The sequence below is a fragment of the Vanellus vanellus genome (assembly GCF_965231255.1).
Source record: "Vanellus vanellus genome assembly, chromosome: 2".
In the NCBI taxonomy this organism is placed as follows: domain Eukaryota; kingdom Metazoa; phylum Chordata; class Aves; order Charadriiformes; family Charadriidae; genus Vanellus; species Vanellus vanellus.
Genome location: NC_138906.1, coordinates 170,135,699 through 170,162,894, shown reverse-complemented (window position 1 = coordinate 170,162,894; position 27,196 = coordinate 170,135,699). Strand labels below are relative to the sequence as shown.

Sequence of the window (27,196 nt, the reverse complement as noted above, 5' to 3'; positions counted from 1 at the left end):
CGCTCACCAGGGCCTGGGTGGTCGGGAAGGGCTGCAGGTCCCGCGGCTTCGGCAGCTTGGGGATCAGGTCCTCAGGGTCCACGTTGACCTGAGAGAAGCAGGCGGTGAGACACAACCAGGCTGCACCTCGCACCCCCCCCGACGCTCCCCCGGCACCGGTGCTGGTGCCCTGCATGCACGGGCTGTACGGCCCCACAGGCTCCGGCTGCAAAGCACAGCCCCGTTCCAGCTCAGGAGCTCTGCGGCAATGTGGGACCGGCGCTGCAGGCAGGTGAGGGGCAAGAAGCCTTTAGGAGCAGCACTTTGTGCCCCAGAGCATCACAGTCTCCTGAGCAGCTGGGTGGCATCGGGGCATACACAGGAGCGGGCAGAGGCAGGTTTGACACATCCCCAGGACACCCGGGTGGGGGGTGGGGGGATAGGAGAAGCCCTCACCCGCATTTTCCTCTGGCGCGGGCAGAGGTAGAGGTCCAGGCAGCGCTCGAAGCGCTCGTGGATGAAGCGGGAGTAGGCAGGCACTGCCCGCAGGCACCGGTACTGCTGGGGCACGAAGTTCAGCTTCCGCTCGGCCGGCTCCTGCTGCTCCCAGGCCAGCTTCTGCGGGACGGAGGGGACGCGGGTCGGCAGGGCTGGCAGGACCCCCGGGTGGCGAGGTGACGCTGCCCCAGCCCTGACACAGCCCCCCGAGCCCAGCAAGAACCATCCTCGAGCTGTTCTCTCGCCAGCCAGCACCGTGCCGCTCCGTGAGACACCGCGCTGTACCGGCTCTGCCCCAGCACCCCCTGTCTGCCCCAGCCGACCCCCCTCAGCCTGCTGGGGTTCTCCTGCCTGCTTTTTGCCCCCAACCCCTGGGCTGAAAGTGCCTCTGGACGCTGCATGCCGGGACGAACCCTACACCAGGACACCCCGCAGCAGCTTAGATCGGAGGCTGCGCCTTGCTGTCGCAGGGACACCCCCCCCCAACTCCCACTTCTCTTTTTAGCCAGGGGGCTGAGGAACCTTTGCTTCCATTCCCCTGGCAAGGTCTCAACTCACCTCGACACGATGTGGTCTCTAGGGTGCCCCGACTGCCCTCCCCAGCACAGCACAGCCCCCCTCGGGTCCCAGCAGCTACTGAGCTCCTCGTGTGCCCAGCGCTTTCCTGTGCCTCCTGGCCGCTCACAGTCCCCCTCTTACCTCCTCCTCGCTGAGCAGGTACTCGGGTGGGGGGTTGTAGGACTCCTCGTGCCCAGGCAGCTTCATCTTGGGCGCTGGGACGTGCATCTTGTGGCGGCCCAGGATGGAGTTGGGATCCTCATGGGCCCAGAGGTCGTAGTATGTAGGGGTGTCATCCTTGGGCTTGCGGGGCTTGATCCAGCCCATCTTGATGGCGTGGACCAGCTTGGAGACCTGTGGGGCAGGGAGAGGTCAACCCCAGGAGCCACAGGACTCAGCAGCCTGGGGCAGGAGGAGGCGTGGGGTGCCATGATGGAAATGGAAGCCACCGAGCACAGCTCTGCAGCCCTGGGAGCCCGGGGGGTTGCACAGGACCCACAGAGTTCACACATGGCCATGGCCATGCAGTAAGAACAGTTGTGGGGGCGGGTGGGCCACGGTGGGGACAGGAGGGACTGCTGGACAGGAGGGCAGCCGCAGCCACCAGCCTTCAGCGCTGAGGTTTGCGTGAGGGCTCCACACGCGGGCAGAGCTTGGCTTTGTGCTCGCAGCTCACCCAAGGCGCCGTCAGACCTCTCACCTTCTCCTTCTCAATGAGGGAGGGGATGAAGCTCCGCTTGTCCGCTGGGCGATTCGTCACCGGGTGGATCATGACCTCGTGGGTGAAGAAGTCAACGGCCGGCTGGGGAGACACAGACCCGTGTGGCCGCGGCTGCCATGCCCCCTGCCCGTCCTGGGGCAACCCAGCACGCGGAGCAAGCGCAGAGGGTATGCCGTGACCCTACCTCGTAGGGATTGAAGTTGACATCCCCAAACTGCCCTTTCTGGAGCCGATGCACCAGGTCCACCTGCTCGTCTGTCAGCTTTATGTCTGCACCTGTCATCTTGTCCTGGACCGTTCGCCTGCGGGGAACCGAATGGGACAGGGTTAGGGCTGGACCGCAACGTCCATCCCTGACGGTGGTACAAGCCCCGCTACCATGAAGCCCTGGGCTCCCAAAGCCATGTGCCAGGAGTCACACCGGGACACCTCGAGGTCTCCAGCCTGTGCTCTCCAGCCCAGAGCTCCGGGCAGTCGGGGTGTTTTGAGTCTTGGTGTGCAGGTGTGTGTGTCCACGTGGTGAACATGTCACACCGCGCACCGCTGCGGCCATCCCCGATGCGCTCACCAGTAGTCGGGGTTCTCCATCTTCTCCAGGAACATGTCCAGCTCGTCCTTGTTCCGGATGGGCTTGTAGATCTTCTTGCCCTCCAGGTTGTAGCCGATGTGCGGGAAGTCCTGGTACCACTCCATGGGGATGTTGCCCACCGTGTTGCGAATGTCCTGGAGGGGAGGGAAGCGATGTGAGGGGAAGGCAGGGGACGCCCTTTCAAGCAGATGCACCCCTGGGTGCCAGGGGGGTAAAAAGGAGGTGGGGGCAGGAAAGCCGTGTGATGCCCATCCCCCTGCCCAGGTACAAGCTAAACCCCGCTGTCCCCCCCTGCCCATTCGCAGGCACTCAAAAGCAGTACGGGTGCCCGGGGGGGTGCTCAGACTGTGGAGGGCAGTGAGGATGCCCCAAACGGGCCAGCGGGACCGAAGCAAAACCCGGCTGCGAGCTGCCCATGGCTGCTGCCGCGCTGCGCTGCCCCGGCACCCACGGGCTGCCGGCAGCCGGGGCGGCACAGGGCTGGAGAGGGGTGCACCGGGATGGGGGAGGCCAGGAGGGCCATGGAGATGCTGGGAGGGCTGGAGCCCCTCTGCTGGGAGGACAAGCTGGGAGAGGTGGGGGGTCAGCCTGGAGAAGAGAAGGCTCCGGGGAGACCTGCGAGCCCCTTCCAGTGCCTAAAGGGGCTCCGGGAGAGCTGGGGAGGGACTCTGGGTCAGGGGGGGCAGCCGTGGGACGAGGGGGAGCGGTTTGACGCTGACAGAGGGGAGACTGAGAGGAGATGTGAGGAAGAACTTGTGGGCTGTGCGGGCGCTGAGCCCCTGGCGCAGGGTGCCCCGAGAAGCTGTGGCTGCCCCATCCCTGGGGGTGTTCAAGGCCGGGTTGGACGGGGCTGGGAGCGACCTGGGCTGGGGGGGGGTGGCCCTGCCCGGGGCAGGGGGGGACTCGATGGCCTTTCAAGGTCCCTTCAGCCCAAACTATTCCATGATTCTACGATTGAACCCCAAAGCTGCAGAGGGCTGAGGGGGGTCTGACCTCCAACCCCAGTGCTGGGCACGACTGTGGGTGGCCCTGAGCTGCGCTTCGTTAGGGGATGTGCCGCCCCTTCCTCAGCACTCAGGGCAGAGGACGCAAGCGTCACCGCAAGCAGCGCCTGGGCTCATTTACCGCAGCAGGAAAGGTTTAAAAACCTTTTAATGGCCTGACGAACGGGAACGCGGGAGCGCAGCGTTGGCTGCAGCCGGGTTTCGGCTGCCTGGGCCGGGGCTGCGGGCGGTCAGCAGCGCCGTGGCTGAGCACATTCCTGTGTCCGTCCCGCAGACAGGAGCGCGCCTCATATTTTCCGATCGCCCGCTGCCAGGCCGGCTCCCCCTGCACAGGCACGCACGCGCCGGCACACGCCGCTGCCTTTCTTGGCTACCCGTACCGGCAGCTGCCCCTAACGCACCGGTGGCTTCATCCCTCCCCTTGGCTCCATGGCCACCGGGATGTGCACGTGGCCACTGGTCCCATGGCTCTGGGGCAGCAGCAGCCCCTGGCATCACGGTGCGCTGGTGGAGTGGGCCAGCTGGGTACGTTTTGGAGATGCCAGTGGGCTCCATGCCTCCCGTCCCCTATGCTGGCGGGGAGCACGAGGGATGGCCGCCCTGGTCCCCATCAGCAGCTGGCATGGGGGCAGGCTGCAGAGAGGAGCTGTCCGTGACCTGCTGCGATCCGTGGAGCGACAGACACTGGAGGAGATGGAGGAAACGACGGAGCTGCTCTGCTTCCCTCCAGGAGAGGCCGGGGGCAGGAACCAACCCCTGAGGGGGCTCTGGACCCCCACCAGCTGCCCTGAACCTGCTGCCCCAGCACAGGGCTCAGAGAGCAGCGGAGAAGACAAAGAGGCCCCAAAGAGCTCACCCAGACACCAGGGCTGGTGCCAGCCGGAGCCCAACACCCAGCCCGGGGGCAGAGAGGGGGAGGTTGGGCTCTGCACCCCCCGGACAGCAGCGAGGGGCTGGTGGGGCCGGACAGGAGCGGGGGGCGAGAGCCCTCCAGCCTCTCCCGGCTGCCCTCGCGCCGCAAAACGCAGTGACCCTGTCCCCAGTTACAGGCACAGAGGGAAGAAGGTGTGAAGGTGACCTGTGCCCCGCACACCCCGCAGTCAGGGGTCACCCTCGCCCCACGGCACCATCTGGTCCCCATAAACACTTGGAAAACCACACGGAGCCTCTCAGGGAAAGGCGCCAGGAGGCCCGGGAAGGCAGAGCCTGCGGGAGCCCCCAGGGCCATGCTGGACCCATCCGGACCCATCCGTCTCTCTCCGAGCAGATGCCAGCACAGGACCAGGATGTGCGCAACCCCCGGGGAACCGGGCAGGAATTTTCCCCTCAGCATCCCGGTCCCAGGACGTTGCTGCTGCACTTGGCTGGAGGCTGCGTGCTGCTGGGGCACGGCCCAGAGCCTGGGGGCTTCCAGGGCCATCTGGGACTGACCTGGGAGACCGGCTAAGGCTGGCGCCGACAGACACCGGGACATCGACTCTGGAAGCCTCATCCCATGGCTGGCAGTGGGAAAGCCATTATCCAGGTGGCCTCTGGGAGCCTGGTGGATGGGTGTCCCCGGGACGGCCCAGCACAGCCCCGGGAGATGCCACTGAGATGCCCAACGCCCACGGCTCTCCTGGCGGCAGGTAGCCACGACACCTGCGTGGCAGTGCCGGCTCTATGCCAGGCGGCAGTTTGCATCCGCTGTGTCCGCTGGGGCTGGAGGGGCTGCCAGGCAGAGGCAGGAGTCCCCACAGGCACGGGGACCGCTCCGTCCGACTGTCTGCTCACAGCACGGGACGAGGGAGCCGTGATGGGGTCAGTGACAGCTGACACAGTGCGGGTCCCTATTCTTGGCGTGACACCGCTGGTCCCGGGCAGCACAAGGCAGAGTGTGTGGCTCTGCCCGGCTGCCCCCCGCCGTGGTCCCCGCAGAAGTACCCGCTCCCGGAGCAGCGTGCGCATGTGCTGACTCGGCTCCCTCGGTCGCAGGGGTCCCCACCGGCAGCGGCGAGGCGGGGGATGCGAGGCCCTGGCAGAGCCAGGAGCAGCGCATCACATGTGGCACCGAGCCTGGGGAGAAGCAGGGGAGGGGACGCGGCAGTCCTGCGCTCACAGCCCGCGACGCCGGAGCCGCTCCGCTTCACCTGCGGGGACGCAGGCAGGCTGGGCAGAGCGGGCGGCACGGCTGCTCGGGTGATGGCGCGGGGACAGGGATGCAAACTGTTTCTCTGGGCTCTGCGGCCGAGGGATGGGAGCAGCTTTGCCTTCTCTGCCCTTTTTCCCCGTGTGATGCTCTCTTCACCCTGACAAACCCACACTACCGCTCCGCGCGCATGGGGAAGGACGCGAGCGGGGCCGGCTCGCCAGCCGGGGCAGGGCAGAGCAGGGCTTGCTGCCGCCTTCAGCTGTACAGACACGGTCGGCGCAGGGACAAGCAAGTATTTTTAACAGCCTGGGCTGCCGCGCAGGGAGCGCTGCCTTGCCTGGAGCCTGGAAGCCCAGACTGGGCGCCTCTTCCCGAAGGCCGGCTCAGCTCCGCCAGGAGCTGCGGACTTGACGCAGGAATCCCTGGGCGAAGCTCTTGCCAGGATCCCAGCAGGCCTGGAACGTTTTCCCCCTCAAACGCCGGCCCCAGGGTCCCGTGCTGGCCACGTGGGAGCACAGCCCGGCCGCACGCTGCCCCAGCCCGCACCCCCAAGCGGGAGATGCTCCGTGCAGCACCGGCCAGGCAGCGCCCGGCAGGGATGGGCTCAGCGCCGGCAGGACGCCCCACGCACTCATCCCGTCCCCGGGGAGTACATGCCCAGCACAGACACCCCAGTGACCGCTGGGGAGGAAGGACACTGGGAGACACCGACCGGGTGTCCCCAGGTCTGGTTGCTCTGGGGGAGGGAGCAAACCCCCAAACACTGAGGGTGCCATTGGGTAGGTCAGGACCAGGAACTCAGCCCCAACAAAATCCCGTAGGGACGTACATGCCGGAGGCCACCACAGGAGGATGGCTGGGCTGCGGCTCCCCCACGGGGCTAATCCCCACCACTGGGATCCACATCCTCCCCCAGCACTGAGATCCATGTCCTCCCCCACATCCACCCCCACCACTGGCATCCACATCCACCCCAGCACTGGGATCCACATCCTCCCCCACATCCACCCCAGCACTGGGATCCACGTCCTCCCCCACATCCACCCCCAGCACTGGGATCCACATCCACCCCAGCACTGGGATCCACGTCCTCCCCCACATCCACCCCCAGCACTGGGATCCACATCCACCCCAGCACTGGGATCCACATCCTCCCCCACATCCACCCCCAGCACTGGGATCCACATCCTCCCCCGCGTCCACCCCCAGCACTGGGATCCACGTCCCGCCCAGCGCGGCAGCACGAGGAAGGAGCAAATTCCTCCCAGACGGAGTTTCTCAGCGGTGCCGAAGCAGCGCAGTAGCCCCGTCCCAGTCCCATCCCTCCCCTCCGCTCGCCTCCCACCCACCCACTGGCGGCGTGGCTGTCTCCCTCCCGTGTCGTTAACACATCGCCTCCGGCCAGCCCCGTCCTCCCAGCGAGCGCGGGGGAGTCTGGAGCCCCGGAGCGAGGGACTGCCGTCACTCAGCCTCACGTCTGGAAGTTGTTCTTGGATGGGCCCTGGGCATTCCTAGACGCACATTCCTGGCAGCCGGAGAGCCTCGTAGGAAAGATTCTTCTCTTGAAAATATCCGGTCCACGTGGAGCAGAAAGGGGATGGGGCAAACTCAGCTCTCCCACCCACCACCCCGCAGACCACGGCCGGTGGGGCGCTGGGGATCCCGCCACCACGGCAGGAGGACATCTCATGTCCCCCCCCAAAGTGACCACAATCCAGACTCCAGCAGTGCTGTAGAGGGCTCTGCACCCTCAGCACCCCCAGATGCAATTCCCATAGGAGGGGGGTCCCCGCGGGGTCCGGCAGGAGCACCGGGCGCCCTCTGTGGGGAGAGATGCTCCACAGAGCCTGGGGTCTGCGGGAAAGCCACCCCAAGCACCCCACGCTCTGCAGGGCTGTTAGCTGGGGAGGGCAGGTGCCGAAGATGGGGAGAAGGAGATTTAAAAGGGACCACGAAAGCCCGCGTGGCCCAGCAGCCCGGTCCGGGGCACGGGAGGAGGCAGGCAGCCGCTGCGGGCAGCAGCTCCTCGGCGGCGGAGCCGTGCCGTCACTGCAGGCAGCCAGGCCAAGCTTGCAGGTAATAAAGCCGTGGCAGGGGATGGATCGCAGCGGGGAATTTCAGACTCCTCGGCCATGGCTCTGCAGCCGGGAGAAGGCGCCTGCAGCAGGCTCTGCTGACCTGCCAGGGCGGGGAAGGCGATGCCCAAAGCCGGACATCACGGAAGCTCTCCGGGAAGCCAGGAGAGCCACAGAGCCAGGGGTTGGGATGCTGCGAACTCCAGCGCCAAATGCCTCTGCTCACTTAAGACCAGCGCTTTCTGAGCCCGTCCCAGGTCCGGTGCTCTGTCCCGACCCAGGGCTGAGCATCACCTGCAACACAGGACCACTCTCCATCCCGGTCCGGAAGCAGAGGAGTCGGGCTGCAGTGAGACAGACGTGCGTCTCACCAGGAAGGACAGCGCAGGGAAAGCGCCCAGGGATCGCACTTGGATAGAAGGTGCTAGAGAAAAGCAAGATCATTAGCGGAGCTAAACGAAAGCAGATGCCTACAGGAGCCTGGGTTTCCAAAGCACACACGGCGAGCGCCCAGCGCTGCGGAAGGGGATGACAGTGGCTTGGATTTCAGAAGCTGCTGAGCCTGCTGATGAACTGTGGTAGCACACTGCAAAGGTGAAAACCACTGGCTCGGAGTGACAACACCCCGTGCGGAGCTCCTGCCGGGGACACACTGTGCACCGCCGAAACGCAGGGGAAACCTGAGACTTCACGGCAATTCCCATTTCTGGCCAAGTTAAAACGCCGCTTATCAACAGAGCACACAAAGCGCACTCGGGGGCCGGGGGGTGGCTGGGCCAGAGGGATCTTGCCTGGCTTGCCCCTACGGAGGGGCTGTGTGTGGGCAGCACTGGAGCTGCCGCTGTTGGGGATCGATGGTGTCCCCATCCCGACCAGCGTGGCCAGCAGGGCCAGGGGGGGTTGTGCCCCTCTGCTGTGCTCTGCTCTGCTCTGCTCTGCTCCGCTCTAGGGAGACCCCCCCACAGTGCTGCCTCCAGCTCGGGGGGTCCCAGCATCAGAAGGACATGGACCTGCTGGAGCGGGGCCAGAGGAGGCCCCCGAGATGCTGGGAGGGCTGGAGCCCCTCTGCTGGGAGGACGGGCTGGGAGAGGTGGGGGGTCAGCCTGGAGAAGAGAAGGCTCCGCGCAGACCTGCGAGCCCCTTCCAGTGCCTAAAGGGGCTCCGGGAGAGCTGGGGAGGGACTCTGGGTCAGGGGGGGCAGCCGTGGGACGAGGGGGAGCGGTTTGACGCTGACAGAGGGGAGACTGAGAGGAGATGTGAGGAAGAACTTGTGGGCTGTGCGGGCGCTGAGCCCCTGGCGCAGGGTGCCCCGAGAAGCTGTGGCTGCCCCATCCCTGGGGGTGTTCAAGGCCGGGTTGGACGGGGCTGGGAGCAACCTGGGCTGGGGGGAGGTGGCCCTGCCCGGGGCAGGGGGGGACTCGATGGCCTTTCAAGGTCCCTTCAACCCAAACCATTCTCTGATTCTCTGATTCCATGAAAAGCTGCCGGTGTCCCTCCCGCTGGCACGGGGACAGCAGTCCGTGGGGCTCAGCCCAGCCGACCCCGCTGCTGCCCCCCCAGGCTGTGGGTTCGCAGTCACCTTGCCAGGGGACGACGCTGCCCTGAGGGTCCTCCAAGTGGGGCCGGGTGGCAGGAGCGCTGCCGGGCTGGGAGATGTGCCTGGGCACGAGCGGGCTTTCTCTGGGCACCGATGCCCTCCCTGCGCCAAGGCGGAGTGCGCAGCCGAAGGCGACACGCTCCCGCTGTCACAACTCACACGTTAGGAGGTTACAGGGCCGGGGACAGGCAGCGAACTCCCCACCAGCTCGGGCACAGCTTGCTCCTGTGCTCGGAGGTCCACAGGTTGCCCGGACCCATCCTGGGTGTGGGGTGCCAGCCCCAAACTTTAGGGCCAGCTCCGCGGCCCGGGCAGACAGCCAGGACTGCCCCGTTGGGGGACCGTGGGGACCCTGCTCGACCCCCCAGCCCCTCTGTCCCCAGAGGAGCCTGCTTGAGCTGCCTGCGTGGGGACAGGCACGGGACGGGGAGCTGGGGGCAGTTTGGGGCATGTTGCAGAGCCGACGCTGCAGGTGCTGGTTTCTGCAGGCTCAGCAGAGCCGGCATGGGTACGGGGACAGGGTATGGGGACAGGTTATGGGTTATGGGGACAGGTTATGGGTTATGGGGACAGGCTATGGGTTATGGGGACAGGTTATGGGGGACAGGTTATGGGGGACAGGTTACAGGGACAGGTTATGGGGGACAGGTTATGGGTTACGGGGACAGGTTATGCTGACAGGTCACAGGGACAGGTTACGGGGACAGGAGCAGGGTCCGCACCCACCCACACCTACCAGGTTGACAGAGACACAAACGTGGTTCTGGCTCTCTGGGGAGGAAATTAAGGCGAATAAGGCACGCAGCGTGCCCCGGGCAGGAGCTCCGGCGGAGGTGTGCTGGCGGCAGCTCCTCAAGGGTTAATTCCTCCCTCTCTGCCCCATTAGCAGCAGCAGCAGCAGGATGGATTCGGTCACGCTGCGGGAAGGGGAGGGAGCGCTCTCAGGGGCTCTCTTTGCAGGGACCGATCCTGAGCAGGAGCCCAATCCCCAGCTCCAGCCCGGGGGTGACGCAGCCCCGTCCCGGGCGCTGGCTGCCCATGAACGCCGCAGGCAGGGGGTCGGGGGAACCCCCCGTTAATGCTCCAGCACATAGGGGCCTCTGGGAGCCCCGCGGACCCCACTGCCATCACCCACCTCCCCGGCGACGGGCGAGGATGCCGCACGAGTCCCCCGCGTGCGGGGATGGCAGGTGAACCGCAGCAAGCGCTCCCATCCTCGCCGGGACCCCCCTGGCCGCGGGCAGGACCCCCGGCCGAGCCCTGTGAAGGGTTAAGTCCCCTCCGAGGATGGAGGGTGAGCTCAGGTAGGCGTGAGCCTGTGCTTCTCCCACTTCCAGAGCCGGAGCAGGGCTGCCTGCCGGAGGAGGGGCCTGGCTGACCACTGCTGCTGCTATAAAACTCCCGGCTCCTGCCACACTCGGAGTCTTTAAGATGCACATGTGTGGGGAGAGGAAACAGGCAGCCCTGCCTGCGAGCAGCCCTTAACCCCTTCTGCGCGGAGAGAGTCGGTGGGGAGCTGGGGCAGGGGACCCCCCCGCAGCACCCCAGTCCAGCCCGGAGCCCACCCGGGGAGGGCGACGCGAGCCGGGGCTGCCCGGACCCCAACCGAGGAAACAGCATGAGCGCCTGGAGCTGAGGCCGTCCCGCAGCAGGAGGAGGTCGGCAGAGCCCGGCGGTCTCCACGCGGCTTCCTCGGTGTCCCCTCGCCGCCCAACATGTCCTTTGCCATGCTGCGCTCGGCCCCCAGCCGGTACCTGTACCCCGAGATCAGCATGCTGTCCGAGGACGAGGAGAACGGCAGCGAGAGCTCCGGCTCCGACGAGAAGCCCTACCACCTGGATGCCGATGGCTACGGCATCAAGGCCAGCAAGCGCAGGAGCGGCAAGAAACCCAACCGGATCAACAGGGAGCCCCGGCAGCGTCACACGGCCAACGCGCGGGAGCGTGACCGCACCAACAGCGTCAACACCGCCTTCACCGCCCTCCGCACGCTCATCCCCACCGAGCCGGCCGACAGAAAGCTCTCCAAGATCGAGACCTTGAGACTGGCCTCCAGCTACATCTCCCACCTGGGGAACGTGCTGCTGGTGGGGGAGGCGTGCGGGGACGGGCAGCCCTGCCACACCACCCCTGCCTTCTACCACCACGGCGGTGGCAGCCCCCCCGCGCGCGACACCGAGAACTCCCAGCCCAAACAGATCTGCACTTTCTGCCTCAGCAACCAGAGGAAGCTGGTAAGTGGCCGCTCAACGCCGTCGCCGCGGGGCTTTCGGCCACGGCCGCGCGAGGAGGGGGTTAGGGAGCGCCAGGGCACCGGCTACGGCTCCGCTGCCATGGGGCCGGTGCGAGCCGAGGGGAGATGCGATGGCTGCGAGAGACGAAGCAGCTCCGCTGGGAGCTGCGTCGCCATGAGCCGGAGAGCATGCCGGAGCCCGTCGGCAAGCCTGAAACCCGAGCGTGGAAAACACGGTGCCCCCCTTTAGCATGTCTAGATGTGCTGCCCAAAGCCCCCGGCAGCTGCCTCCGAATCCCGCGGGCGTCCACTGGAAGGCAGAGGGACAGGAGAAGGGGAAACCCTCCGAGGGCGAGAAACAGATTTTAGGAGCTGGAAATCAGGCACAGGGAAAGTAAGAGCCTGGAAAGAGTCTGTGTCTGCGCTCCGGCAGAGCACAGGCGGTAAATTGAGAGGTGAGAGCCGTTTGGGCGCAGGGCTGGCCATGGCCGGGGCTCCCAGCCCCTCGACGCCTGTGGCTGACAGTGGGACCGGCTCCCTGGGCCGGTCCATCCGCGTTAGCCACGGCCACGCACCCAGCCATGGGCCTGGTGTGCCGGGAGCCACGCCGGGACAGGGATGGGGGGAAGCCGAGGCCAACGCTGTGGCACGTAGGTGCCCCTCAAGCATCCCAGAGGATCGCGGGGACCAGCAGCTCTGCCCCACGAGCGCTCGGGGGCAGGACGGCTGTCACCCCGCGTCCCCCGCTCCTGGCTGTCCACCCCACGCCGTCAGAGGAGCGCGTGTGCCAGGAACAGCCTTCCGGCAGAGGTTGGTCTCGGTGCCCACCTGGCACCGGCACCGGCCAACGCCAGTGCCCCATGGACCCAAAGCTCTGATGGGATGGGCACCGCTGCCCACGGAGGGCGAGGGGGCACTGGAGTGGGAGACAAACCCGGCAGCCAGACTGGGAAAATCCAACAACTTTAGCAAAATCCAGCTCGGCCGAGACTGCAGGAGCCGTTTGCGCCGGTGTTGCCGGCAGGGAGAGGCTGCCTTCCTGGCGCGGGGCAGGGCTGCAGCCTTCCCGGGGCTCTCCCGATGTACGGGGCAGCTCTTGCCACGCACAGGCAGCCACGGGGGACTGGGGGCACTGGGAGGGGGCGGCCGTTGAGCCCCCAGCCCTGCCCCAGGAGGCTGTGCCCCGGGCGGCGCGGCTGGTTTGCGTAAACCTGTTGGTGTCCCGCACGGCGCGGACGGTCTCTGGAGGGCCGAGGTAAAGGGGAGAGCGAGAGCTGAGGCGGAGGCGTCGGGACGGCAGCCGGGGCCATGCATGCACGCTCCGGCGTTTGAACCCGTTTAACCCCAATGAGAAACGCCCCGAAGAGGGAGAGAGAAGCCTTTGTTAAGGATTTAAGGCTCATTAAGCACAAAGCAGCGGCGGTAAAACCAGTCACGAGCAAACTCTGACAGCTTGAGTATTTCAGAGCAGGAAAACCCCAAACCCTGTTAATCCCCCTCGCCCGTCCTTTCCAACCCACGGCAGGAGCCGGCGCTGGGAGCAGAGGGCAGGAGGGAACGGCCTCAGGAGTCTCTGCATCCGCTGGGATTCGCACCGCTAAACCTCGGGTCATCAAAGACGAATGCGCGGGGCTCTCCCCGCTGGGGCAGCGGCGACCGAGCGCTTCCCCCGGCCACGGCTTCCACGAGCCCCAGGGACAAACTCCCCCGCGGCAGAGGGACGCAGCCCGCCGGCTGCAAACCGCTCAAGCCAGTGCTGTCCCAGTTTAAAAACAGCAGCGGCAGGTGGGGAAGCTCCGAGGGGGCTGAACTGGCGAACTCCACCGCCTTCCAGTTATCAGCCTGTTCGGAAACCTCCCGTACCAGCGTCAAAGATCAAGTTCTCTGTCTTTTTGCTGGTATTGCCACTTTTGCATGAATTCCAATAGATTTCCATCGCCACTTTTGCATCAATTCCTATAAGCTCCCATTGCCACTTTGGCACTGATTCTGATAAATTCCCACCACTTTTGCGTCAATTCCAATAGATTCCCATTGCCACTTTTGCATCAATTCTTATAAATTCCCGTTGCCACTTTTGCATCAATTCTTATAAACTCCCATCGCCACTTTTGCGCTGATTCTGATAAATTCCCACCACTACTTTTGCATTGATTCCGACAAATTCCCATTGCCGCTTTTGCATCGATTCCGATAAACTCCCATTGCCACTTTTGCATCGATTCTTATAAATTCCCATTGCCACTTTTGTATCAGTTCGAATAAATTCCCATCGCCGCTTCTGCATCAATTCCAATAAATTCCCACCACCGCTTTTGCATCGATTCTGACAAATTCCCATCGCCCCTTTTGCATCGACTCCGATGAATCCCCATCCCCACCCCTGCAGCAGTTCCCAGTACGGACTCGTGTGCGGGAGCAAAGCCCGGGACAGGCAGGGCTGTGCCACGGCGCATGGACAGGACAGGCAGCGCAGGGCGCCCGGGCCAAGACGGGCCACCTCCCTTCCTGCGGCTCTTCGGGATAAACCTCCCCGAGAGGAGATCCTCGCGGCCGTCCAAGGGGAGAAGATACTTTGCTTTGGCTGAGAAATAAGCCGGGTCGGGCTGAGGTTGGGGAGGGGGCACTGAACACTGTGCCTAAGCAGCGCGCTCGGTCCGTGCTTGGGATTTTACGGCCAGGTAACAACTCGATAGGTTTTACTGTGTGCTAAAGGAATAAAATAAACCGTCTTTTATCAGGAAGGTATTTTGACAAGCGGCGAGGAATTGAAAGCAATCTCCTCTGGAGTTGCAAAGGTGGCGCAGCCCGTTCGCCGCCGGGTGGAAGGGGCTCTGCCGAGCCAGGCGGCCACCGTCCCGGCCACGAGAAGCCAGCTCCACGCGAGAGCCCTCGTCTCGCTGAGCGCCCGAAGCTGACCCAGCGCCAACGTGCGCGGCAGCTCCAGCCCTTCGCCCTGGCACGCTCGCAGGCTCGGGAGCTCAGCAGGCGACAGCACGCGGCGCCACGGAGAGCCCCGTCCCGCCGAGGGAAGGCGGCAGAGCCCCTTCTCCGCTCCCAAACGCACACACGGGCTTGGCTCCACGCTGAGCCGAGAGCAGAGCAGCTTGAGCATGTCAGAACAGAAACTGTCTCGCGCTGCCGGGTGCTCAGGTCAAAACAGCCCATCCATCCCCGTCAGAGGGGTGCGCTTTCCCACCGGGCCTTTCTGCTCACGTGTAATGATGTTTGACGCTGACAGAGGGGAGACTGAGAGGAGATGTGAGGAAGAACTTGTGGGCTGTGCGGGCGCTGAGCCCCTGGCGCAGGGTGCCCCGAGAAGCTGTGGCTGCCCCATCCCTGGGGGTGTTCAAGGCCGGGTTGGACGGGGCTGGGAGCAACCTGGGCTGGGGGGAGGTGGCCCTGCCCAGGGCAGGGGGGGACTCGATGGCCTTTCAAGGTCCCTTCAACCCAAACCATTCAGTGATTCTATGTCACTTCAACCAGTGTGACCTCATGGTACGCGATTCTGTCCGTTTCCCGCTTTCTAGGCTTTGCCAAAGTAAGGATAACCTCCTGAGTGATCTCCTTCACGGTGCTCCCTGCACCGTTTGCCCCCTGTCACCACCTCTGCCCATCCACTTCGTGCCCGACGTGCCGTGCAGCTCCCCCCGAGAGCCGGCCAGCCTGCGGCAGCAGTCACCCCAGCCCCCAGGCGCCCGCTGTTGCCGGCGCTCCAAAGCCGCCTCCTTCCCAAAAGGCCCAAGCGGTGCCGTGCCGGCACAGCTCCCACCCCTCCCGCAGCCTCCGTCTGTGCCGGGAACGCTGTCTCCATCCCGCGCCGTGGGCGGCTTCACCCAACCCATGCCTTGAGGGGGAAGCTGATGGCACGGCTCCCCTCGTTAAAAGGCTGACCCGCTCTGGAAGGGCAGGAGATGGCACATATGTGGCACTTGAGGTCCCACAAGACATCGTGGGCAGAGGCCAGACGTCACCTCGTCCCCAGGCACCCTGGCCAGGAAACAGGAGCACCGGGAAGGTTGTGGGTGAGCAGGAGCTGCCGCAGGGAGGGGAGGAAGGGGATGGCAGGCGTGAGCTGGTGTGCGGAGGCTCTTCCTAGAGCGAGGGGTCACAGGAGAGAGCTCGGGAGGGACGTTTGGGGCTGCTGCGGGCACCCCAAGGGACAGCAAACCCGTCCTAGCCCGGCTGTCGCCTCATCCCACTTTTGCTGGCCGAGCAGCACCGCGGCAGGCGAAGGGGTCTGCCCAGATTCGTCCTGCGTGACTCAGCCTGGCCTCGCACCCAGGCGTCCCGGCGCCTTCTCCCAGGGACTTTCCCATATCGGGCTGAAACCAACACCATCTCCCTGGAAAGATCCTGCTTTAACGTGACTCATGTGTAGGTGTCTGCCGCCCGCCAGAGACAGGCTGAGCTCCGCTACAGGGGCTGCCTCGGCCGGCTCCGGCTCCTTCCTCGGCCGGCTCCGGCTCCTGCCACCTCCCCCCGATCTAATCAAACGGCCAAAATCCTGCGTGTGGATGGGACCTTGGATGTGAGGAGGGGGGAGGTGGACACCGGGCTGGTAGGAGCATCACACTTGCCATGGGCGCTGCAGGACAGTGTGTGGGCGGGTGGCAGTGACGGACGGGACGGTCCCCGGCATGGCTAGGGAGAAGGATCACGCCGTTCCCGTAAGTGAGTGCTGGGAGAGGGGACCCGGGACCATGGTGCTGCAGACACCGCGGTCCTGCCAGCCCATGGAGGGGCTTGTGCTTCTCCAGTCTTTTCTTTTGTGGCTGTTGCCTGTGTCATCGTCCCCCGCAGGACACATGGTGCTGGCGGGGGAAATACCGGGACGTTTCTCCTCCAGCGGCCGCTCCTCTGCTGGGAACAGCCGTGGCTCGGGGCAGCTCGCAGCCCGCCTGCGCTGGGGGGGGACCCGGCTTGTCGAAATGCCAGAAAGTCCAAATCCAAGCACGGCCTCTTGCAAAAAACCGCTCCGGGGCTGAGGACCCCGTCGGTGTCCTCTGCGTGACAACAGCCCTCAACAAAGCGCCCGTCCCCACCGCCGGCCCTGCGCAGGGCTGTAAGGACCGCGGGGCCTGGGGACACGAGACGCGGGGGGAGAGGGGGGTGTCACCCCAAGCACTCAGTGCTGGGATTGCACCCTGGCTAGTGATGAGGGACGAGTGTCCAGCATCGTCCAGTGCGTCTCACGGAGCGGGAGCCGGCATTGGCACGGAAAGCAAACTGGGGAGGGGAGGGGGCACCGAGACCACCCCGCAGCTAAAATACGTCACAAGAGCGACCGCGGCTGAACCCCCCCCCAGCCCGTTCCAGGCTGTGCGGCGGAGCAAAGGCTGCCCGCACCCACACCCCGCTCCCCGGAGGGCTGCCCCACGTCACCCGTGGGGCAGGAAGGGTGCCAACGGGTACCACCTCCCTTCCCAAGCCGCAGCAGCAGCAGAGCATTCAACCTAAGGCGGGAGCGCGGAGCCATGCGCCGTCTCGGGGTGCAGGCAGGGGATCGGTGACCGCCAGCTTTGCGCAAGGGGACTGGAGCAGCTCCAGGTCCCACTGCCACCCCCAAGGGCAGAGCAGGCAGGGAGGGAAGACCTGGGTGCCGCAGGCTGGTCCATGCCTCGCCATCTCCCAGAGGTCGTACACTCCTTGAGAGGAACGGGCGTGTGGAGGAGAGGAGCCGCCGCGCTCCCCGGCAGAGCGGTGGGAGGAAGGTGATGGCTGTGCAGACCCCCCAGCTCCGGCATGACACCTGCCCCGGCTGCGGCAAGCGTGGCAGGAGCCCTGCAGCAAACTCTTCCAGAGCATCTCCCAAACCAGCTCCGGTGCCAAGATAAGCGAGCAGAGTTGTTCCCAGGAGAGATAAACGCAGCAGGGCACACGGCTTGAGCAGAGCAAGGAGAGCACCGGAGGTTGTCCTCTGTGGCCAGGACAGGACCCGGGGAGGGGGCGAGGAGAGCAGGGGTCTGGGTGGGGGTTAGCCTGGCCTGCAGCGACCTGTGGGGCTTGGCCAAAGGGCTGGGGTGGCTGCGGAGTGCTGCCAACGCAGCCGGCGTCACCACGCCGAGCGGGAGGGGATGAGGCGAGGAGCGACTGATGGCCGAATTCCGGGAAGGCAGCGCTGGCACGCTGGATCCGGCTGAACCGCCACCGACAGCCTCGCCGTAGGCTCAGCAGCACCAGGTCACAGGAGGTCTCGTTGGACAGACCTCGTGCGGGTACCCGGCTCGGTCCTGCCCATCGGCTCTGGGAGCGCATCGCCGCCGGCTGTCGATGCTCCGTCCCTCGGGAGGCAAAATGCTGGCAAAGGCTTTTGAGGGCAGCCTCGACCCAGCGGGTTTGTGGTTCAACACTAAGCGAGGAACTCGCAGCCTGCGTCAGCGGTAAGAGGTGCTGGGAGGAGGAAGGAGCGGGATGATGGTTTTGGGCAGAACCAGCTGATTCCGTCCCCCGCTGCTTGCCCGCACCCCTGGGTTTTATTGCTGCTGTAGCAAAACCGCTGGCAGCCACCTCTGCTGCGGCGCCGAGTGCCACGCTGGACACGGCCGAGGGTAAGCGCAGGAAGGGCTGAGCCGAGCCGCGCTCCGGCTGCTCTGCGCAGAGGACGGGGAAAGCCGCCCGAGCCCCACGGCCGAGCCCCCTGCCCTCGCCCCAGGCACAGCCGGGGAGCTCCGTGTCCCCGTCACAACAGCTTTCCCCACCATGGGTCTCCACGTCCCTCCTGGCGCGACCCAGAGCAGGGTCACCATGCCACCAAGCCCAAGGGACAGGCAGGGCTTGGCGTTAGCCAGCGGGGACTGGAGGCTCGGACTCGCCCGCGGGTTTTGTGCGAAAAGACCCATAATTTGGGCACGGGGTGGCAGGTCGGCGGGGAGCGCCGGGCTGTAGGGACAGTGCCGGTGCCGGGGAGCGGAAGGCTCTGTGCGCACCCCCAAAAGCCTTCTGCAAGAGCAGAGCCATGAGCAGGCGGCGAGCTGCCCCGGGCCATGGGCAGAGCCCAGGAGCTCAGCGCCTCGCCCCAGCGCCGTCCCCCCGCTTCCCCCACGCTATCTACAAGATGGGACGGCTCCGCAGCCCTGTAATTTACTGTTCCTGCTGCACTTAATGGCAGCGGAAAGGCAAGGTGATAGGGGAAAAAATATGAGGCGGGATTTTCCGAATCCCCATTTCCTCTCCAGACAGCACAAGAACTCCTGGGGCCTGAACATCTGGGAAATTTAATTTTACCATTTCTGAGCTGAACTCCCCTTCCCCTCCCCTCCCCACCCCCGGTAACAAAGGAAGAGTCAGAGCAGGGGCCGCACGTGCAGCCGTGGGGGGAGGCTGCACCGCCGCGGAGCAGCCCGGGGACGCGGCCTCGGCCGGGCCACGCTGGCAAGCCACGGGCCAGCAGAGGAGAGGTGGAAATGTCACCTAACACCTGGTCCCTGGGCGGAGAGACCTGTACCCAGCCTGGTCAAACCCCAGAGGGTCACGAATCCCATCAAATTGGAAATGAGAAGCACCAGCTCTGCCCACACACACCTGGCTGGGGCAGTGGTGGTGCTGGTGGCAATGGTGGTGCTACTGGCGGTGGTATTAGTGGTGGTGGTGCTGGTGGTGCTGGTGGTGGTAGTGGTGGCAGTGATGGTGGTAGTAGCGGCAGTGCTGGTGGTGGTGGTGCTGGTGGCAGTGATGGCAATGGTAGTGGTGCTGATAGTGGTGGCAGTGATGGTGCTGGTGGTGGCAGTGATGGTGGCAGTGATGGTGCTGGTGGTGCTGGTGGCAGTGATGGCAATGGTGGTGGTGCTGGTAGCGGTGGCAGTGATGATGCTGGTGGTGGTGGTGGCGGCAGTGATGGTGCTGGTGGTGGCAGTGATGGTGGCAGTGATGGTGCTGGTGGTGCTGGTGGTGGCAGCAATGATGGTGCTGGTGATGCTGGTGATGGTGGGAGTGATGGTGGTAGTGGTAGCAGTGACGGCGCTGGTGGTGGCAGTAGCAGTGGTGGCAGCGATAGCACTGGTGGTGGTGATGGAGGGGCTTTTCTGGTGCCCGGGGAGCAAAGCCCGACTCGCAGCCTGGCTGTCACCGAGGGGCTGGCCAGGGGGACCCTGCGATGGTGCAGGAAGGTCTCCTGCAAGCTGCGGATGGCCACCAGATGGACAGGGACAGATCGGTGCTCTCAAGGCCTCAGCAGAGAGCACGAAGGTCCTGAGCGTGGGAACTGCAGGAGCGGGGTCAGAGAGCCCCGAACCGGGTGCTGTCATCGACCCGTTGGTGAGCGTAGAGGGTTTCGGTCCTGCCGCTGCCTCTGTGCGAGGAGAGGGCTCGGGAGGCGGGCGGCTGGAGGAGTGCCGGCGGTGGGGGCACGGCGCAGCGGGGTGGAAGTGCCGGGCGCCCCAAGGAGGACACGCAGCAGCGAGGGGAGTCCCCCAGCAGGGCCAGGGCAGGGGAAGGCACCTGCAGAGCTTTGGGGCAGACGGAGGTCCCGCTCCTGCTGATGCCTCCGGACCCCCAGAGACACAGGAGGGATGACGATGACGCCTCAGGAAAACTGCCCCACGGCTCCCAAGACCTGTCGGAGCGGAGCGGAGCTGCTGCAGGACCCTCCTGCCAAGCACCGGCGTGGGGAGGAGCGAGAGGCTCCCGGGCTGGAGCCAGCGCGCTGGCAAAACTCCCAGCCCCAGGTGTGTTATTTTAACTTGGCCTTCTCCTTCTTCTCTGCAGAGTAAAGACCGAGACAGGAAGACGGCGATTCGGAGCTAGATGATCATAGTTTTTCAGGAAGGACAACAAGGAGGAGCAGAAGGAGGAAGGATGGAAAAGCCACACACACAAAACCCACAGCCACGGACACTCCTGCCTTCACCCTGCTGCTGGGGAGAGCTGCACGGTGTCACCCCGGAGGACCTTACCCTGACCCGGACACACGCCTCGGGAGAGGCCGGGCGTCCTCCCGGCTCGGCGGGGTGACGGCAGACGGGAGGCGAACACGGAGGCGGGGGACGGCAGGACTTTGCAGGATCGCGCGTGGCGGCTCGGAGGAACGCTCGCTGCGCAGGGACGCTCCGCGACAGCACAGGCAACGAACGCAGCCGCTGCCCAGTGAGCCGAAGGGGCGGGGGACCCGCTCCGGGGCTCCTTGGAAGGACGGTCCCTGCCCCGGTCTCTGCGGATGCCACGCACGGCTGCTGCCGGGGGAGAGCCGGCGCTCGGACGTGCCCCGTCCCAGGTCCGACTTGAGCAGCGTCGGCGAAACCGCTTACGGAAAAGACCCTGCTCTGCCCGTCCCCTTCCAGCTTTGAGCCACTCCATCCCCTGAACTCTGAGTCCTGGGGTGCTGCATTTGTTGAGTTTAATCAATACATGCTGGTGTTTCATGTCATTGATATGATAATATAAAGCCTGAGCAATTTGTATAATTAAAAATTAATATGGTTCAGACTCACAGCGGGAGCTTCCTTCCTTCCAGAGCCCCCTCACGCAATAAACCTCTGGTTTCATCCTCACTGCCTTTAGACACCGTCTGCTCAGCAAAGCCATCGAGCCGCAGCTCGAGGTCTGCTCCCGCGGCGCCGGGCACAGCCCCTCCGCCTGTCCCTCTGCCCAGCGCGGGGTCTTGGCGGGGGGAAACCCTTCGCCCTTCCTGCGGGGTGGCCCCGGGGCGAGTGCCCACCCCCCCGTGCCACGCTCAAACCCAGCTGGAGGACCAGGTAAAAAGCAGGGGCTTGGTGAAAACCAGATGCCGCAGCTGAGCTGAGTTTCCTGGGGAAATAAATCACACACGTATGCCCCAGCATCCCAGCGCTCCTCCAGGCAGCGCCCGCTCTGAGATCTCACCGGCTGCGGGGCAGTGAAATGCTCCTTCTTGTGGCACTAAAACGGCATCCTGAGGTCATAAAAAGGAGCAAAGGTTGAGCCCCGGCCCCCTCGAGCGGGAGGCGAAGGGATGCTCGGATGTCAGCACAGCTGCGAGTCCCTCCTCGCTCCCTCCCGCAGCTCGGGAGCCCGGCGGGGCTGAGCCCCAGTGCCCGACGGCTGCCAAAGTGTGGGGCGCTGGTGGGACGGGGCTCTGAGCTCTGCTGGAGACAGGAGCGACCCATCCTGCGGGCACCGGGAATGCCAGCTTCTCCCTGCCCCACCAGCGGTACCCAGACCTCCTCCGAGGGACACAGGGTGCTCGGGCACCGAGAGTGGGGCTCCCCAGGGGATGCCCAAGGCCACCGGCCAGCTCAGCAGGGAGAGGCACGCCGGCACCGTGTGCGCGCAGGAGGGCCGGGTGAGAGAGGAATGGAGAGGAAAAAATCATCATAGAATCAGAGAATGGTTTGGGCTGAAGGGACCTTAAAGACCATCGAGTCCCCCCCTGCCCTGGGCAGGGCCACCTCCCCCCAGCCCAGGTCGCTCCCAGCCCCGTCCAACCCGGCCTTGAACACCCCCAGGGATGGGGCAGCCACAGCTTCTCGGGGCACCCTGCGCCAGGGGCTCAGCGCCCACACAGCCCACAAGTTCTTCCCAATATCTCATCTAACGATGAAGAAGAGGAAGAAGGGAGGCAGCACAGGGCATCGGGGCGGTGGGCTCCACGCACTGCGGGAGGAGGAAGGAGGCCACAGCCGGTGCTCCTCCCCGCAGACGCGGAGAAGTTCCCCCGGCACATGGGGAGCCAGCAGACCACGGCGCCGTTGGCCCGCGCTGGCGAGTACCCGTGGTGCAGAGCGGCCCAGCCTCGATGGCTAAAATATGCCACGAAGCATCTCCCTGCTCAGCACGGCGCGGAGCCAGGCACTGCCCGGGAGCTGAGACGGGAAGTCAAAGAGGTGTCAGCCGCTGCGCCGACCCCCCAGGGACCCCCACACCTCATCCCCGGCGGTGCGTGGGACCCACCGTGACCCCGAAAGAGGGGAACTGCCATGAGCCCCGTTGTCCCGAGACCCCGAATGCGGCGCTGCTGGTTTGAGACGTCCGGCGCTTCGCTCGCAGGGAGCCCGGTTGGGCGCAGGGGGTTTCACGTAAGGATTTGGAAGCGCTCTGCTTTACAGAGATGGAAATTTTTATATTTTTAATTTCAATATTAGTGGTTTTGAAGCTGGAGAAAGAGGTTTGGAAAGCCTCCCTCCCTCTCAGGCAGGACTCAAAGGCATACACAAGCAGTGATGGATACTGTTGAAATGAAATTTGGAGGCATTGGGGAGGAAAACTGCGATTCAGTGGAGTCCTTTTGAGTCCCTCAGATGAGGTTGTAACACTCAACACTTAAATGATGCTTCACCAATTCCAAGGGACGCCGCCAACTCGTCCCCACCCACACCGAGGCTGCTGCGGTCACGCAGGGACAGGGGATCGGTGCTCAGGCAAAAAAAACCACGGCAGCGCAGTTTGCCTTCGCGTGTGCCTGGCGGAACGGTGCTGCCGATCCGCAGCGTCCCTGTACAGCCGGAGCATCCGAGCCGAAGCGCAGCTGCCGAGCTGCGGCTCAGCACCCACAAGGTGCAGAAGGCACCAGTTTCAGCCACGGAGAGCCGCAGAGGAGGGCTTGAGCAGCAATGCCCTGGCAGACGGCGCGCCGCGCATACCTTGGCAGGCAGCAGCTCCGGGACGCTGCCACCGGATCCCGCCGGGCCTCTTCCAGCCAAGCATTCCTCTCCCAGCTCATCACCGCGGGGCTCTGCCACCACGGGCCCAGCGCAGGCACGGCTCCGGCCGGGCAGAGAGGGGAAACAGCTCCAGAGCCGACCGGGAAGGGATGTGCTTCCACAGGTACAGCTGCAGGAGATGCAGCTTCCCCCGGCACTCACCGGCTGCGCTGCCGCTGGCAGCACCACGCGCTGGGCAGAGCCAAGTGCAGGCGGGTTGTGTTCTGTGGGCACAGCCCGGGAGCGGAGGCAGCAGCCAGGTCCACTCCCCAGTGCAGCGACCACCTCTCTGCCCCGCTCCCGACACACACGGGGCACGTACCACCCTGCGAGCGGTGAGAGCTCTCAGGACCAGCAGCAAAGCATTCACGGAATCATAGAATCACCAAATGGTTTGGGCTGAAGGGACCTTAACGGCCATCGAGTCCCCCCCTGCCCTGGGCAGGGCCACCTCCCCCCAGCCCAGGTCGCTCCCAGCCCCGTCCAACCCGGCCTTGAACACCCCCAGGGATGGGGCAGCCACAGCTTCTCGGGGCACCCTGCGCCAGGGGCTCAGCGCCCGCACAGCCCACAAGTTCTTCCTCACATCTCCTCTCAGTCTCCCCTCTGTCAGCGTCAAACCGCTCCCCCTCGTCCCACGGCTGCCCCCCCTGACCCAGAGTCCCCCCCAGCTCTCCCGGAGCCCCTTTAGGCACTGGAAGGGGCTCGCAGGTCTCCCCGGAGCCTTCTCTTCTCCAGGCTGACCCCCCACCTCTCCCAGCCCGTCCTCCCAGCAGAGGGGCTCCAGCCCTCCCAGCATCTCGGGGGCCCCCTCTGGCCCCGCTCCAGCAGGTCCATGTCCTTCTGATGCTGGGACCCCCCGAGCTGGAGGCAGCACTGCGGGGGGGTCTCCCCAGAGCAGAGCAGAGCGCAGCAGAGGGGCACAATCCCCTCTCTTTTTTTGTGCTCTACTCCTCTACTAGTTCCCTTTGTGAGGGCTGTGACGGAGGTGGCATTCATTCCTGGTTGCACAAGGTGGAGTGGCTCGCTGTGAAATGTCTTGTCTCTCCACTGGCAGTAGTTTTGACAACCATTTCTGCCTGGAGGAGAGGAAGGTGGCGGGGAAAGGGCCTGGTTTAAACCACGACAACACTGAAAGAGGGGAGACTGAGATGAGATATTGGGAAGAACTTGTGGGCTGTGCGGGCGCTGAGCCCCTGGCGCAGGGTGCCCCGAGAAGCTGTGGCTGCCCCATCCCTGGGGGTGTTCAAGGCCGGGTTGGACGGGGCTGGGAGCACCCTGGGCTGGGGGGAGGTGGCCCTGCCCAGGGCAGGGGGGGTTCAAACTAGATGGTCTTTAAGGTCCCTCCAACCCAAACCATTCCATGATTCTACAACCTGCCATGAGCTTCGCATCCCTCCCAATCCCAGCTGTAGCCCTGAGGCAGTGTGGCCCCAGGACACCCCAGCATCAGCATCAGCAGAGATGGAGCTGCCACCAGCCCTGCTGCAGGATCTTTCTGCCCACCACAGCCATACCCTCGTTGACCCCCGTGCTTCCCATAGTGACTGGGATGTCCCAGCAATGATCTCCACACCACCAGCAGAGACCCTGGGCCCGCCAGCAGCAGAGCTGCTTTATGGCACTTTCATACTCGTTAACCAAACAATCTCCCGGGGTGTTATCTCCCACCATGGGCTGTGCCGAGCAGCCCCCGCTGATCAGATCCCCTCCCCGTGCCTCCCACAATACCCAGCCCAGCTTCTCGTCTGACCCCAGTCCCATCCGAACGCTGCAGACCTGCACAGACAGCGCGGCAGCGCAGCCGAAATGCCACAGCTAAATTACAAGTGCGTTCATGGAGGTTGAGGGTGACTCCCTTGCTCAGGGGAGGTCCGGGCAAATGCCGACCCGGCTGTGCCGTGCGTGGGGACCCCGGTTCCTCCAGCAGCACCCACGGGCCCCCGCGCACCACTACGATTGGGATGGGAAGCCTGTGCGTGGCTGCCACCGCTCCCGATCGCTTCCATACACTCCGTTACCCTTCGGCAACACGTGCAGCTGGCAAGCTATTAAAATAACGCAGGTGAAAATTATAGGTTGGCTAATAAAGCCTCACAGAGGTCTCGGAGAAGAAAGGAAAAGGGTCTTTAAACACACCTTTCTGGCGGCTGCGGAAACAGAGCTGCCCCAGGGTCTGCTGCAGCCCTCCGAGCTGTGAGGCCGGCCAGCTGCAGGGCCGGGAGAGCTCAGGCACCCCTTCCCCTCTCCCGACCCCATATCCCTCCCCGGGCACCCCTTCCCCTCTCCTGACCCCCGCATCGCTCCCTGGGCACCCCTTCCCCTCTCCTGACCCCCATATCCCTCCCCGGGCACCCCTTCCCCTCTCCCGACCCCCACATCCCTCCCCAGGCACCCCTTCCCCTCTCCCGACCCCCACATCGCTCCCTGGGCACCCCTTCCCCTCTCCTGACCCCCGCATCGCTCCCTGGGCACCTCTTCCCCTCTCCCGACCCCCATATCCCTCCCTGGGCACCCCTTCCCCTCTCCCGACCCTCACATCCCTCCCCGGGCACCCCTTCCCCTCCCCTGACCACATGGCGATGCAGCCGGCCGCCAGCCTGCAGGAGGGGAAAGCAAGGCGAGAGGGAAATGTTCTTCAGTTCCCAAAACGGGCCCAACTGTGCCCATCACGGTGAGCACCGGACAAATCCTGTCCCGGAGCTTTAGCTCAGCAGGTGCAGGTCCTGCACCGACCACAGTGAGCTGAGCCAGTCCCAGCTGAGGCGCAGACACAGGTCCTCCGACCTCACTGGAGGCACAGGGATTTACAGAATCACTATATCGCCCAACGGTTTGGGTTGGAGGGACCTTAAAGGCCACCAAGTCCCCCCCTGCCCCGGGCAGGGCCACCTCCCCCCAGCCCAGGTCGCTCCCAGCCCCGTCCAACCCGGCCTTGAACACCCCCAGGGATGGGGCAGCCACAGCTTCTCGGGGCACCCTGCGCCAGGGGCTCAGCGCCCGCACAGCCCACAAGTTCTTCCTCACATCTCCTCTCAGTCTCCCCTCTGTCAGCGTCAAACCGCTCCCCCTCGTCCCACGGCTGCCCCCCCTGACCCAGAGTCCCCCCCCAGCTCTCCCGGAGCCCCTTTAGGCACTGGGAGGGGCTCGCAGGTCTGCGCGGAGCCTTCTCTTCTCCAGGCTGACCCCCCCCACCTCTCCCAGGGGAATGACAGGACGGCTGAGGCCGGCAGGGACCTCCGGAGCCCCTCCAAGCCCCGGCCCGCAGCAGGGTCAGCTGGAGCAGGCTGCTCAGGACCCCAGAGGACAACTGGGCTGTGTCCTGCTGGGTGTGAATACCTCTGATGATGGAGATGCCACAACCTCTCCGAGCAGCCTGTGCCAGTGGGAAAGGAGGAAAAGCTGAAATGTCCCTTTGGAAGCTCTTCCCAAACACTCCCGTACCGCTGATGCTGCAGAAACCCACCCCCAGGGAGAAACCTGTCTGTCCCGTGCTCGCTCCATGCTGGCTGGGTTCATATCCAACCTGTTTATCTCCTGCATCTACCAGAAAGGGAAAGAACAGCTCCAGAGAAGCCGGGGGTGGACGGACGCTGCCCCTGGCACGGGCAGTCTCAGTGCTGGGGTGCCCCGGGCTGTCCCAACGGGGCACGGTGGCCGGAGCCCACTCACAGCGACGACGGCCGGGGGAACGGGGCAGAAGGGCTTTGCCATGGCAGGGGGAAAGCGGGAGGAGCAGCACAGCTCCAGCAGTCACCCCCGAGCCAAGCGCAGTGCCTCGGCGAGCGGCCGGGGCAGCAGCCGGAGGGGAGGAGGTCGGCCGGCTGCCGGGCAGGGAGCGGGGTCAGCGCTGCCCATGGGCATCCTCCGCTCTCCGGAGAGCTCAGCCCCGGCCACCAGAGAGACATTCCTCCCCAACGGCTCCAGCTGCGAGGAGAGGAAGCGGCTGCGCGCTCGGTGCTCTCTGCGCTCGACGGCAGCCAAAGCGCGCTTGGAGCCCACCGGGGGAAAGAAGGGCCAGTGCTGAGAGCACGGGCAGGGGCAGCCCCCGCGCTGCTGGGGGGCGGCTGGGCTGTCCTGCAGCCAGGAGCACGGCTGGGGAGCTGGGAGTGCTACTGGGGAGCTGGGATTGCTACTGGGAGCTGGGATCAATGCTGGGAGCATTGCTGAGGAGCTGCGAGTGCTACTGGGGAGGT

General features: G+C 65.1%; 2 protein-coding genes across 2 annotated transcripts in view; one reads left to right on the top strand and one right to left on the bottom strand.

The window, feature by feature from the left end:
* Positions 1-27,196, bottom strand: part of BOP1 (BOP1 ribosomal biogenesis factor) — a 73,278-nt gene that overhangs the window by 4,685 nt on the left and 41,397 nt on the right. Inside the window, exons 4-9 of the mRNA XM_082499675.1 lie at positions 2,325-2,479; positions 1,941-2,058; positions 1,736-1,837; positions 1,177-1,389; positions 436-597; positions 8-88 (exon numbers count right to left, since the gene is read on the bottom strand). Coding sequence (XP_082355801.1) covers positions 8-88; positions 436-597; positions 1,177-1,389; positions 1,736-1,837; positions 1,941-2,058; positions 2,325-2,479 — 831 coding nt within the window. The remainder of the gene's footprint in view (positions 1-7; positions 89-435; positions 598-1,176; positions 1,390-1,735; positions 1,838-1,940; positions 2,059-2,324; positions 2,480-27,196) is intronic.
* On the top strand, positions 10,868-20,380 carry SCX (scleraxis bHLH transcription factor; the record flags this gene model as incomplete). The annotated part of the gene is made up of 2 exons (XM_082479053.1): positions 10,868-11,386; positions 20,092-20,380. 2 exons carry the CDS (start codon positions 10,868-10,870, stop codon positions 20,128-20,130), a joined length of 558 nt encoding a protein of 185 aa, XP_082335179.1. The 3' UTR covers positions 20,131-20,380.